The sequence below is a fragment of the Erpetoichthys calabaricus genome, chromosome 18, assembly GCF_900747795.2.
Source record: "Erpetoichthys calabaricus chromosome 18, fErpCal1.3, whole genome shotgun sequence".
NCBI lineage: Eukaryota > Metazoa > Chordata > Cladistia > Polypteriformes > Polypteridae > Erpetoichthys > Erpetoichthys calabaricus.
This window is the reverse complement of record NC_041411.2, coordinates 34,354,407-34,368,516: the sequence shown is the minus strand read 5'-3', so window position 1 is coordinate 34,368,516 and position 14,110 is coordinate 34,354,407. Positions and strand designations below refer to the sequence as shown.

The following is a 14,110-nucleotide window of genomic DNA, read 5'->3' as shown; positions in this document are numbered from 1 at the left end:
GAAGTGATGCATGTTAAGCCAACCAGATAAATAAGATGATGTTTACTGTGTCTCTGAGAACATCTCCTCACAAAGAAAATGCAATGATTCTCAAAGTTATATCTAATTATGGTTCATGATATCTCACAAAAACTATGAGACAGCCCACTAGTGTTCAGTAATGATGTAATTCCTAATGAAGAGTTGTGATGCTCAATTGTTCCTAGTAACAGCTGTTGAAGCCTTTCGAGATCCATCAGAACACCAAAGTTTCAGTAACGTCTTGTAAATTCTGAGCCAGGTTAGTGATATCGATCAATTTGATGATGAGAAAGGGGGGAAGCCATGTCAGAACAGAAGTCAAGGAAGGTTAAATAAAAAGAATTTTTATTGTCCGTTATCCAAAAACATGTGCAGAGGAGATGTGCTGGGTATATTGGGAAAAGGATGCTAAGACTAGAGCTGCCAGGCAATAGGAAAAGAGGAAGGCCTAAGAGAAGGTTTATGGATGTGGTGAGAGAGGACGTGCAGGTGATGGGTGAGACAAAGCAAGATGTAGAGGACAGGAAGATGTAGAAAAAGATGATGCTCTGTGGCAACCCCTAACCGGAGCAGCCGGAAGAAGAAGACTATCCAAAAACAAGATCATAAACCATTGAAAACTATCCAAAGTATTAAACCATGGGAAAAATCCAAGCGTCAGGCAAGTGGCCAATGTACTAAAATAAAATTGAATTGTAGGTTAAACTAAACAAGAGCCTTCTGCAGAGGCCAGTCTGGTATGCTAGAACACTGAAGTAAGTCAGCAGTCTGGTTTTAACCTTACTTCTCCCATCATGTGACTGCCGCATGGTGAATGTTGCCAGGCAAGTGTTCTGCCTCAAGCAGACAGTAAGGGTTTTTAGGGATAGGATTGAAAAAGAAAATGTTAACAAAGCTGAGCCGGGATTATAAAACTCAGAATCATGTCAATGTTTCATCAAAACCAATTGCTTGAAACAGAACCATACCAAAATAACGATGACTAGAAAATGTGCAGTTTTACTGCATATCCAGTCTTGGATACTAGGAAATGCATAGAGCTGACCTTTATACCACTGGCACCTAATTAAATGTACATTGTGACCATGCATGTCACCCCTAGCAACACCATAGCAAGCACTGATGCAAAAGACTAAAAATGGTGGCACCCATGAGAAAACAACATGGTGCTGCAGGATAATGACAAAAATGGTCAAATCTTTATAGACATTCTGAAATGAAAAACAAATGCCAGAATTGGATTCCTTGGGTCTATAACCCCCCCAGAATAGATACCAAGATGATCACAAACACCAAAAGAAAAAAGTAATAAACGTTAAAGAAAGAAAACAATCTCAATTGCAAAAAAGGGAGACGGACTTGTCATTAATGTGTTAGACGAAGTCCTCTTAAAATAAATAAAATCCTACTAAGTGACGCAAGACCTTGAAGAGCTCATTGAGAACTATTAAACCGCCTTAGATACTATGATACTTGAAAAATTCAAGATAAATCCAGAGACTCCCTAAAGATCGTTACCCATAATATAGATGTCCGTCAAAGCATCTGAATTCTTTTAGACCATATAAAATTCCAGAGCCACAGTAACGTTTAGTGGACATCACTTTTGCATAGTTGGAAGCAATCTAGCCTGATCTGTTTCAAAATGGGTATATGACAGACTTTGGCAAGGCACCTTCAACCAGCAGCTCTTTTAGCTGTTGATTTATGAAGGTCTAACACGGTTATTGACTTCAGATAGCCCAGTGACGCAAATGGAATTGGAGATGCCCAGGGAAACAGCCGGACTTATTGACTAGTACGGCTGGTAATTAATCCTTTCCTCTTGCCGGAGAGCTGGGCGTCATTCAAATCAAACTTTGTAGCTGATAGGAAGCTCTCTGTATCAGGCAGGACTGTGCCTGAAAAGTATCTTGAAATGTTTATCTTTCTTAATCTAACTTGATCTCTTTGTTTGTGCTATGCTGAATGTGCCAAAGCTTTGGATGACAGCCTGAATTGTACTAAAACTGCTAGATTTCAAAGTGAAATTAAATTATTTCTAATATGTGAATACAGCTATATTCACCCCGAAAGAGGCTGTTAAAGAAATAGTAATTCTTCTCTCCTATGATAGGCAGCCAAGACAGACTGTCTTATTAATAGAATACCTTTTATACTTAGGGTCAGTCAGGATTTCCAGGAGAACGTGGACAGAAGGGGGACAAGGGTGACACAGGTGCTCCAGGACCAGCAGGAACCCCAGGACATGCAGTTGGAGAACGTGGGAAAGACGGGCCCCCTGGTCCACCTGGAGAACCAGGAAAGCCTGGTATCCCAGGGATGCCAGGACGGCCTGGTGAACTGGGAGAAGCAGGCCGACCTGGAGACAAAGTGAGTAGAGGAATGACAGGAGTGAGAGGCTGTTGTCAGGATAAAAGGTAACATTGCTCCTCAAATGTTCTTCTGTCCTTCCAGGGAGAGCGGGGCATAAAGGGTGACAAAGGAGATTCTGTAAGTCCTACACTTCTGGGATTGATTTTCAGATGAGGCTTGTCTGCAATGTTCCCACCCACCCCTTTGTCAGCTGGTTACTTTTTTTTTTTAGGGTAAAGATGGTGCTCAAGGTCCTCCAGGTCCTCCTGGTCCAATGGTAAAATGATAATATTGGATTTATACAAGTAGATACTCTGGAATATATAGTAACATGCCTGGAATGGTCAACTAAGCTTAATGATTACTTTGATGTGCTTGCAGACAGAATCAACAGGGGTGTCTATGCCAGGACCTCAAGGCGAGAAAGGTCAATCTGGACTCCCAGGACAAAAGGTACAATGTCTCCATCAACCTCAGAACACAAAGGAACTTGTAACCAATTGAAATTTGTATCACTAGCAGATAAAGAGATGCACTTTGGTAATACTATTCAAATGGCCTGAAACTAAATATGGCACAAAACTGATCCTGTCACAGTCACCAGTGCAGAAGCATGGCTAGAAAACAGCTGTGACAGTTATTGAGTTTCTGTAAATCTCAGGTGTGATCTTCAACCACTTGAGGGAAAACTCTTGGTTATCACTACAGGCTTCACCTTGGTAAGCCAGTCTTTACAGCCCTGCCTTACCACAGCTGCCTATTAAGTTTTCAGTGCTTCCATACCCCTTACCATTGAAATGCCAGTCTTACCCCATCATGTCACCAATACTGCCTGACCTAACCTCGGCTTAGAAAGTCCTAAAACTTGTAGACTTCTTCTTACAACCATAGGATGCTGTATATTCTATCATACTGTCTGTTTTTCACCTGCATTATTATCAATCTTTAATTTAATATTATTTATTGTATCAGTATGCTGCTGCTGGAAATTGTGAATTTCCCATTGGGATTAATAAATTATCTATCTATCTCTATCTCTATCTCTCTACTCTTTGAATGCAGCAATAATTCAATGCCCCACTTATCTGAATCCCTCAGATACATTGGAATCAAGTGCACCCTGAACCCTCACAGAACGAAATTATCCTTCTCTTCTCTTCTGTTTTCTAGGGAGAGCCAGGAGTCCAAGGACCATTTGGACCCAAAGGAGACAAGGTCAGGACATTCACCGACTTTGTTAGTTTTACTGTTCATGTTCAGATGCGAAGCAGTCTTCTTAGTGTGAGAAATATTACTTTGCAATAAATAAAAGAAGAGAACAGAAAATGAAATTTGGCCAGCAGATTTCAAAGTCATTAGAAACTTGTAGTGATTGTGTCTGAAGAAGATCAATAGTTTGATACACAATTCCCACATGCACACTTATGTGTTATAACATATACTGATATGTTCATTGTTATTACTCTCTATTGATATGATGTTGTCTATAATCTGCGATTATATCATATTTGTCTTGTTTATAGGGTGAGCACGGTTCTAGAGGAGAGAAAGGAGACAGGGGGGACGCTGGAGAAAAGGGCCGTGATGGTTATTCGGTAAGTCATTCTTTTGCTGAGGGATGATCTTAAAAGTCAGTTTATGGGTGAATGGGATTGTACTGCTTGTTTAATACTGTTAAAGTTTTTGCACTATTTGCATTTGTGACTTCAGGTTAATAGCTTCTATTGTCCAGTATTTTTATTTTTTGAATTCATTATTAATATATTTATTGTTCTGATCTATACAGGGACCCCCTGGAGAGCCTGGACCGCCAGGTGTAGAAGGTAAACCGGTAAGTTTTAAGTGACTGAGAATGTCTGTAAAAAAATTGAAATGAAAATTAAAAACCTCAATTAGTTTCTCCTACTACCAGCTTAATAGTATCATGGAGTTAATGCTCAGCAGTTGTTCAAAGATTTATTTTTGCTAAAGGAAAGACAGGAAATATATGCAGTTCCCTGAAGTTATGTAGACTCGAGCACTTCCAAGTGATACAGTATATGATGTTAAGGAAAATGATGTGACACTTTCTCCAGGATGGAATAAGACGTTTATTGTGGGCAGGTATGTACTGTAACTAGTGATCCCTTCCTATGATATCCAGTGTCATTCACCACCAGATTTCCACATCTCAATGTTCTGAGGTCCATTACCTTTTGCAGTTGCAGTTGCCCAGTTGGACATGATCCAGAAACTGTCAACACATTCTCCTTCCTATACTGCTTTAAAACCCATTCTGTTTTACTGTCATCACTTGTTACTTAGATTTTATCCCTTCATGTCTAGGGTCGTCAGGGAAACAGTGGGCCAACAGGCCAAGCTGTGAGTATTATTAGTGAGCTGCCCCATGGTTCGTGTCTCCAGCACAACTAAATTGGGAAGCCTGTGTCTGCTTCAGAGCAATTACAACTGGCTGGGAGACTCTTGAGCTGTTGTGGAAGTTGCTGACTTTCTCTGCTGTGTAGTGCTATCACCATTCTTTCAGGTGGCAGCCAAGTAAAGATCAGGTGGCACTTGATCTTCTCTCTTGCCGCTCTCTTGAATTTAGAACCTTCAGAGAGAGCTTGTCGCTCCTGTGCCAGGTGACTTTCTGTTCATTTACTGGTTCTGTGAAGATGATGAGACCAGGGTAGCCACAGCAGAAGGCCATTGTCTTCACTTCGCTCTGTGAGGGATTGCTCTAAACAAGGGAAAGTAGCAGGATGGAGGGGGGTTAATAGCTGCTTCTTCTACTTTTCCTAATTCTCCAGCTTTACCAAATCTTTGCAGGGTCAACCAGGCTTCCCCGGAGTATTGGGCCGACCGGTATGTCTGTTTTTCTCTATAATGATGCAATGCATGTGTCTCTAAGGCTAGAGGACATAATGTGGGTATAAACTAACCAGCTGGTCTACTTACCACCATGCATTCAGTCATGATATGTGGAGTTTGTTGCTTCAATCATGTCGAATTAACTTACCACTATTTTTAAAAAAAACAGTCCTCTGTGTTGTTATTACCACTATTCATAACTGAAAATCTTGACCAGTGTTTTCATCTGAACACCAATCAGACTTCCCCCTCAAGTAGGACAAGAGAGAGTGCAGGAGTAGTTTTTGAAGAAAAGTAGACACTTGTTATTTCAGCATTACTCAGTACAGAGGTACCATGAGGCAAGAGAGTACCCCTTGATAATTTGACCATTAAGTTTTCCATGTTTTAACCATATTGTCACAACTTTTCATATACCGTATATACTTGCATATAAGTCGGGTCTTCAAACCCGAAAAATCGTTCATTTTTCGGACATACGGGCATAATTATACACCCGTTCAAAAATACGACACTTATTATTATTATTTTTTTTTACATCTTCTTGCCTCCTCCAATCTCACATCAGTTTCTCAGACACATCAAATTTTTTTGCAGCAACGCAGTTACCAATTTCTTTTGCCTCTTCGACGACTTTTAATTTAACACCAGCTTTATATTTTCTTCTGATCGAACGCTCCATTGTGGATGAGTGATGCTGTTACGATAAAGGTGTATGAGGGTGTGAGATACAAAAAACACAAAACAGTGCAAATGTCGCTTCGTAATAGTTTGGGTATTACCGTGTGGTCATGTAGGCACAATACATAGAAAAAAAAGGCCGTGTGCTCAGTGGTTACTCTCTCAGGTGGGCGTTAGCATATCGTAATCTCTTGGACCAATAGCATGAGTTTTCCGCATTCGACTTATACGACCGACATTATAAAATATGGGAAATTATACGGTAAAATCAAGCCCTGACTTATCTATGGGAAAACTTAAACGTAAGTATATACGGTATTCTTTTCTGTGACAGCCACTTAGTTCATCCACTGACTCCCATGTTGTTGATATTGAACAGCTCTACAGTATAAACGTATATGCTGTCAGAAACAAAAAGTCTCAATTACTTTTTTACAGATTACATAATATACAATATAGTTATCATTTGGGTAAAAGGTCAGAACTGAGAAATAATATGCAATCAGAGATTGATACTAATACCGTGTGAATATTTTGTTCATGCAGTCAAAAAGAACTGCAATGTAATTTTCATGGTATTACCATATCTACAGTATATATGTAGCCAGATATACAGTATGTAGCCCTACATCATATCCCATTTAGTTCAGAAAAAGTCAGACAAAAGCACCTTTTGCGAAGCAGACCAACCAGTGTGTACAGTTGGAAATTAATGTCCTGTCTAGGGCTGTTGTTTATAGCTTCATGTCTGCATAGATATACCTCTGAAATGCATTTGCTGGTTCTGAGATGTATGGCACTATATTCATTCTGGAGGTATTACCTGTATAGAGAATTCCTACAAACCATTCTTAGTGATGCCTATGTTCTAGAAGTGTCTTCTGTATACCGTCAGGATAGTATGCCTCATATCAAATGGTGCCAATAGTGACCTGTGAGTAACATGGTATTTCACATTTATTGGATTTTCTATTACAGTACAATTATAGTGACTGGTACAGTAGCCTCTATGTAACCCAAACATTATCGTAGTCACACATTGAGTTGAGTTAATCAAAAATATATATGCCATGATTCTAAGCTTCATGTCCAACTTTATGACTGTTACGCAGTAGCCCAGTAACAAGCATGCATGCTCAAGTGCTTGACGTGTACTCTCTCTTTGAGCCTGATGGAATGTTTTCATTACAGGGAAATCCTGGAGAATCTGGAGGTCGTGGCCCACCAGTAAGTTTTATTCACATACAGATTTTCTGCACACTTTAGAATCCCAGGTCCTTTGTTAAATTAGTCGACAAGCTTTGATGAACTCGGACAACCAAGAAAGCAGTTAGTTAACCAAGTTGATCAATCCTGTTTGAATAGAAAATGAAAAGTTTCTGAGGATTTTTCCTTTTTTTTTGTCTCTCAGGGCCCAGTAGGACTAGTTGGGCCACAAGGCCCTCCAGGTCCAAAGGTTTGTATGGTATTTCTACTTAAAAGTACTTTGTAATGTAGAAACCTCACATATGTGTAAGACATATAAACTAACTGTCCATTTCTGTGCAGGGGAATCCAGGCGAGCAGGGCATTGGAATACAGGTGAGTCTGACTGGACGCGCTTCAAGGTGATCGTATTCTTCTGATGAGGAAAGTCTAACTTTGATTTGGACATTCTCTTGATCATAATGGTAATAATTAAATAAACATTAAGTAAATTAATAATGGTTTACTCACATAGTTTTTTTCAACACTATAGCCTAGAGTATCCCAAACTTGGTGAATTATGTAGAGGGAAATACATGTACAGCTGGAGTGGGACATGGCGGCAAAGTGGCTATCCCTAGCACCCTGCTCCACTGAGTTCCCACATTTGAACTTATGCTCAAATATCTTCTGTCTGCATATACTCTATGGAACTCCACCATAATCAATCGTTCAACCAATCAATCATCTGGTGCATTTCATAATGAGTATTTTCTCAAGATGATCCTCATATTATAGCAGATACAAGATCAACAGAAATGACCAGAATCACCTGGAACTAGTTACAAGAAAAACGATTAATGGATGGGTGAAAGTGGCAGTAAAATAAGAACCTTAAGAACATTATTGTTTTTATTGTGAAATTACTTTTACTGAAGGAGGTATGATTATTGTGGGTTATGTGAGGAAATGTGTGAGCACCATTGACTCTGGGAATGAAGACTGGCAAATCGAGAAAAGCAGCAGTAGATGGACTGAAGCTTTAGTGCAGAAGGGTGTCAAGCTCATAGAATGTGTCTTGCACAGACATACATATTCATGAAGGCTTAACCTACAGGATTTTTTTTTCAATTATAGGGACCACCAGGCCCCCAAGGTGTCATAGGTCTTCCTGGACCAACTGGACCCCCGGGACCCATAGTGAGTTTTTTCCCTTAAATAACTAATCAGCTGGGGCCACGTGTGTTGTTTAATCTAGTGTAGATATCAGTGTATGAAAATATATGTGCTCATCATCCTGTCTTGTCAATGAAGGGTCAGCAGGGAACTCCTGGATTGTCCGGACAGGTGGTAAGTCACCCCCCCATTTCCTTTGGTGCATATCTCTGCGAAGTGCCCTTATCTGGTAAGTGTGTGTTTTTTTGTGTGCTTCACTAACAGGGTGAGCCTGGAAAGCCTGGTGTCCCAGGAAGAGATGGAACTCCAGGGAAGGATGGCAATGTTGGATTACCTGGAAAGGAGGTAAAACACAAAAAGATGCTGGCTAGATTCCCAGCTGCTGAAAAATCCTTCAGTGTTTTGCTGCATAAGTGCATCACGTTGCTTCATTTCAGGGTATTGCTGGGCAAACTGGAAATGTTGGTCCCAAAGGAGAGAAGGGAGAACGTGGTCCTGCTGGAGAGGTCAGTTGATGCCTGCACTGTATCACCACATACATCTACCCTCAGATTCAACTTCTCATGTATCTTCTTGCTATTTCCTCTTCTTTCAGGCAGTATTTGGCACTCCGGGGGCCAAAGGAGAAAAGGTAGGTCCAAAAAAGAGAAAAAAGAAAAACCCAGGCCTTGAGAGATAAGAGACCTTTCCACTGTCTAAAGGAAGTCTAATCCAGAAGTGACAATGCTCCTGACTCTGCCCAGTCCATGCCCACATTCTGCTGTCACTAATGGAGGATTTCTTCTTATTTCATACAGGGTTCACCAGGTGTGGGGATTCTAGGAAGTCCTGGCGAACGAGGTCTTCCTGGGGACCAGGTAAGAAGAAAAATAAGATGGTCTTACTCCTTACCCCACAATACAGTGTCTATCCTCAATGGTGTACACTCTTATAGGCAGGCTGCCAAAATACTAGCAAAGAGGAAATTGCTTTAGCTATAGATTTTCAGTAGTAGGGTGTTATACCGTGTTAGCCATTATGGACGTAGTGAGAAGTCAAGCAAAATGACACCTTTTATTGGCTAATTAAAAAGATTACGATACGCAAGCTTTCGAGGCAACTCGGGTCCCTTCTTCAGGCAAGGCAAGATGTAATGCCTCAAAAGCTTATATATTGTAATCTTTTTAGTTAGCCCATGAAAGGTGTCATTTTGCTTGACTTCTCACTATAGATTTTCAGAAATACAAAGCAGAGTGAAGTCAAGTAATGAAAACTAATATGGCCCTACACTGGTTTCACCTTGAGTTAAACATCTTCATCTTTATTGTGCATGTAGAACCTACATAGATTCTTTGCAACTCATCATTCAGTGGGGACAGTCCCAGATCAGATACATGACTCCACATCTTTAGATCTTTACTGCTTCGTGGTTACCTCTTCAGTTTTTTTAGTTTCTTGTCCAATGTTAAGAGTTTTGGTACATTTATTTGAGATTTTAAATGTTCAAATTTAAGACATTGCCAGTAGTGTCTTCTGATATTATACATATCCTGAGGGGCTTTCCATTGGTCAATCAAATCATGGTCTATGGAGACCCTCGGTACTTTACATTCGCATTTTTCATAAGCCCAGGATGAAGTTGCAAACAACTTCTTTTCCGTAGTCTTTATAAAACACCCAGGTCACCAGAGTGTCTCCCTTTAAATTCTTGTAGGGTGTCAAAGGAGAAAGAGGCCCACAAGGACCAAAAGGAGAAAGGGTAAGTTTTATTTCTCAGCCTAAATCAGAATAAGCTGCATCATTTTCTTCCTGCCACCAGCAGTTTTATTCAAGTGCAAACGGCAGAAGCTTAGAAACCTGGAGCTCAGTGTTATGTAAAATGCTAACACTAACATGGCATCATGGAGGCAAACACTTCCTTTGACTACTTTGAAGTTAATTAATATTATTATCACCACGTGAAAGAAATTAAATATAGTGTAAAAAATTATACACTTTTACTGTTCTATGTTTTGCCGTATTTCGACATAGTTAACCTTTAAGTTGTTCTCACTAGCCTTGATTGTTGATAAGAAGAACTTTTCTTGACAAGTAATCTACTGAACTTCTTTGTCATTATTTTATGAAAACAAAAAAACGCTGCCATGCCCTTAACAGTCACAAATAACACACTCAAATGGCACCTTTGTGGGATTTAGGTCTCATTGTAGGTTTCATTTTGTATTTTGGGTCACAATACTGTTACTATGATCCAGTTTTGGCTTATTTGGAGGTCTGCATTTTTCTCTGAAATAGTCTTTCATGTGTATTTAATGATTATAAAATATCAAGGCCCAGAGAAACCAAAGGAGAGCCCAAGTATCACCCAGCACCTCCATGTTGGCCAGCTAGTATGAGCTTCACCTTGGGAAATAATAGAGTATCTATCTATCTATCTATCTATCTATCTATCTATCTATCTATCTATCTATCTATCTATCTATCTATCTATCTATCTATCTATCTATCTATCTATCTATCTATCTATCTATCTATCTATCTATCTATCTATCTATCTATCTATCTATCTATCTATCTAATAGTGAAAGGTGGCACATAATGCTATAAGTGATGCATTTTACACAGCCTCCTCTACTTTTCATTCATCTCTTGTGCTTTATTCAGGGTAAACAGTAATATTGTTCTTGCAGTAGACAAACAATGAGTTTAATCTTTCTTAATTTATAATCCCTCTTTCTTGATCTGAAATTAATATCGTAATGTTTGAAAATGGCTTTGTATTCATTCCCAGACTTGTGGGTAGCAGCATTTCTTTTATAAGACTGTCAATAATTTCTTTAAGTGTAGGTGTGAAGATCCACATGCTGATGCCCTCTGTCACATTTTTCAAATTTTATTTACATGAGGGATCACTTGCTGTTTATAAATTACTCATTTTTCAGATTGGGAGCCAAATGTTGGTACAAACTTTTATTGAGTGCATAATGACTTTTGTTAGTTGTTTGTCACATGTGGCGAGAAGGGCATAATATTCTATTAGAACCAGGACGGAGCACCTCTAGTTAACTATAAAATAGACCAAACCTGAAAAAGATATTGGGATGGCTCTGTTATTCTCCACAATGCACATGTTCATGGCCTTTTATCAGAAAACTGTAGCTTGGCATTCTTATGTCCAATGTTGTAAATCACATCATCTTATTACAGGGTGAATCCGGAGAAGATGGTGAACCAGGGGAAGATGTGAGTACCCGCTTATCACTGATCCACAATCTGTTGTGTGGCTAGGAACTGTTTTCAGAAGGCTCTGCTGGTGCCTGGATATGGTGTCTAAGCACCATAACAGGCATTGTGAAGCCATCACTATTACAATTTTGTTATTTCATTTGCCTATGTGACAATGTGGCTTTGTTTTCCACAGGGTGCTAAAGGACAGGCTGGTCCAAAGGGTGACAAAGTGAGTAGCAACAAAAAAGCCTTTTCTGTCATAGCTATCTTAGAGGTCCTGACATCTCGGGACAGTGTCAGCCGAAGCCCATTTGGAGACCCTAGGCTTGGTTGGCGGGCTTTGCCCCTTGTTGCCTATAGTGTGTATTATTAGACTTCGATGGTAACCACCCCTCTCCGCCCTTGGTGTCTGGAGCACATGCCACTTAAGTAGCACAAATGCCGCCCCTTTGTGGTATACTGTGGACTTTAAGGAGCATACGGTCCTTGGTATATGGAGTGCACACACCTTTACTTTCATAAACAAAGCCAACTCAGAGTTCGACGACCATGTGTCCCCGTCAGGTTTACTTTCACTAACAGCAGCCACTCATTATTATCACAGTTTAATGACCTTGGTGTCCCCCTCATTGTCTGTAGTGGCCGTGCCTTCAGGAACTCAAATGGCGCCCCTTTGTGGACGTTATTATCATACTTCTACGAGTCTCTACATCACACACCCCATAACCCTCTCAGATAACGGCACACTGGTCAGCCGCCTATGTCACATAATGGATTGACTGGCTTTGTCTTAGAGTGTCAAGAATCCCAGTTTTTATCTAAGGTGTATCCATTTTTTTTTCTCAAATTTGAAAGTGCTGTTATTAATTATGTTTTTTGCATTATTTTAATCATAACATGACCTTTTGGGTTTCTGTTGTATTTCTGGGTGAGACTATTTTGTGTAATTGGTTATGGATGTTGCCATCTTGTTTACTGTTGCTATGGCCATTGCTCATTATGTGACTCAATGATGCATCCCTGAATAAGACAGCACTGTCCAGCTCAGTTTCCCAGTTTTCCCCCTCAAAACAAATACTAATTATTTTTTTCTGGTAATGAAAGACACAGACCTTCATCTCTAAAATAAAATGCTACAAAAGGCTAGATATAGGCAACTGTAAACTCTCTGTCATTTGCTTACAAGCATATGAACTTACACTTGGCTATGAACTGTGCACTGAGGGATCATCAATAGATGAGTTTCCAACTTTAATTATAATAAACTTTTCTGCCCATCAGGAAAGTGCTAACCATTGTGAAAGAAACAGCCGGACTCACAACAAAGGTGTTCAGGCAGCCACCCGTATGGTTTCCCTGGCTGCAAAAGGCTTTAAAGTAGAGTACAATGAGTACTGGTTAGAGTCCAAAACAGACCTGTTTAAGTATGGAGGGGTTTTTATAGGTGGCTCACAGGACGTGACGTCCTCAGGACCAGGACAGAAAGTGACTTCCTCAGGGCCGGGGCAGGAAGGATTTTTTGTGTTTGGTCTGCAGAGTAAAAAGAGAGGGGTTTAGTGCACCCCGCCGCCCCCTGGCCTGGCGTGGAATTGCCGTTTCCTGGTCCCTTTGGTTGACTCCCAAAAGCATGTGTGTGACACCATATTGCCTCTACTTAAAATGTTTTGATTTTCCAGAACATATCAGGTCATAACACCAAGATCAAAGATCCAACCTCATTTTTGAGATTTTTATAGATATAGACATGCTGTGCTACCCGTCTAAAACAGGTTGAAATCTAAGTAATCAACGAAGACCTCAACATTAACATCTGCAGTGCACCAACTAATGGAATTAATGTTGCAATGCATGTAGTAATAAAATGCATTGAATTTGTCTTTCCAACAGATGGAGCATTACAAGCATTTGTAGCAATTAATTGCATCTGTTGAAATGACAAATGCAATGCATGTCTCTGTTATCTGCAATTTGGTATGCAATTCATAAAAGCAGTGTTACTGTTTGGAAGAGGTGTTGGCAAGGCCAGCAGGGGCCGCTTACTTTGTGATCTGTGTGTGAATCCCAATGCCCCAGTGCAGTGAATGGGGACACTGTGCTGTAAAAATGGTGCCATCCTTTGGATGAGATGTAAAATCGATGTCCTGACTCTCTCTGTGGTCATGAACGATCCCTTGGCATCCTTCGTAAAGAGCAGGGTGTTTGCCAATCATCCACCACAGCCTGGTCATTCTGGCGCCCTAATTATCACCAGAGTCTAATTGATTAACTGTCTCTCACCACTTCACCACCTAACAGCTAATGTGTGGTGAGTGTACTGGCGCAAAAATGGCTGCTGTTACATCATCCCAAGTGAGTGCTACACATAAGTGGTGGGTGAAGTGGCTCACCACTCATTAGGTAAAGTGCTTTGAGTAGTTAGAAAAGCACTATATAAGTGTAAAGAATTATTATTATTATTAATGGCAAATGCAATGCATTTTATTGTTAAAAATGTTTGTGATGCGCCATCTATTGGAAAGACAGAAACATAGCAACCAGATGGACACAAAGATACACAAACACTTTTTCGTTTATTAAGGTGGAAATCTAGGGGCAAGTAAACCAAGTTAGAACAGAACTTGTTGCTACTGTATTG

The 14,110-nt window shown here is 40.1% G+C and overlaps 1 protein-coding gene across 5 annotated transcripts in view; it reads left to right on the top strand.

The window, feature by feature from the left end:
* The window catches only part of col7a1 (collagen, type VII, alpha 1), a 173,119-nt gene that overhangs the window by 129,325 nt on the left and 29,684 nt on the right, over window positions 1-14,110 (top strand). For 2 of the 5 annotated variants that reach the window (XM_051921176.1, XM_028824171.2), the window contains exons 82-101: window positions 2,185-2,394; window positions 2,479-2,514; window positions 2,609-2,653; window positions 2,758-2,829; window positions 3,547-3,591; window positions 3,900-3,971; window positions 4,163-4,207; window positions 5,185-5,220; window positions 7,099-7,134; window positions 7,319-7,363; window positions 7,456-7,488; window positions 8,230-8,292; window positions 8,407-8,442; window positions 8,533-8,613; window positions 8,706-8,774; window positions 8,864-8,899; window positions 9,066-9,125; window positions 9,962-10,006; window positions 11,455-11,490; window positions 11,669-11,704. In XM_051921176.1, the coding sequence (XP_051777136.1) occupies window positions 2,185-2,394; window positions 2,479-2,514; window positions 2,609-2,653; window positions 2,758-2,829; window positions 3,547-3,591; window positions 3,900-3,971; window positions 4,163-4,207; window positions 5,185-5,220; window positions 7,099-7,134; window positions 7,319-7,363; window positions 7,456-7,488; window positions 8,230-8,292; window positions 8,407-8,442; window positions 8,533-8,613; window positions 8,706-8,774; window positions 8,864-8,899; window positions 9,066-9,125; window positions 9,962-10,006; window positions 11,455-11,490; window positions 11,669-11,704 (1,137 nt within the window). Of the gene's footprint in view, window positions 1-2,184; window positions 2,395-2,478; window positions 2,515-2,608; window positions 2,654-2,757; window positions 2,830-3,546; window positions 3,592-3,899; window positions 3,972-4,162; window positions 4,208-4,701; window positions 5,221-7,098; window positions 7,135-7,318; window positions 7,364-7,455; window positions 7,489-8,196; window positions 8,293-8,406; window positions 8,443-8,532; window positions 8,614-8,705; window positions 8,775-8,863; window positions 8,900-9,065; window positions 9,126-9,961; window positions 10,007-11,454; window positions 11,491-11,668; window positions 11,705-14,110 lie in introns of those variants that run through there. The other 3 variants (XM_051921177.1, XR_007933886.1, XR_007933887.1) reach the window with 3 other exon arrangements.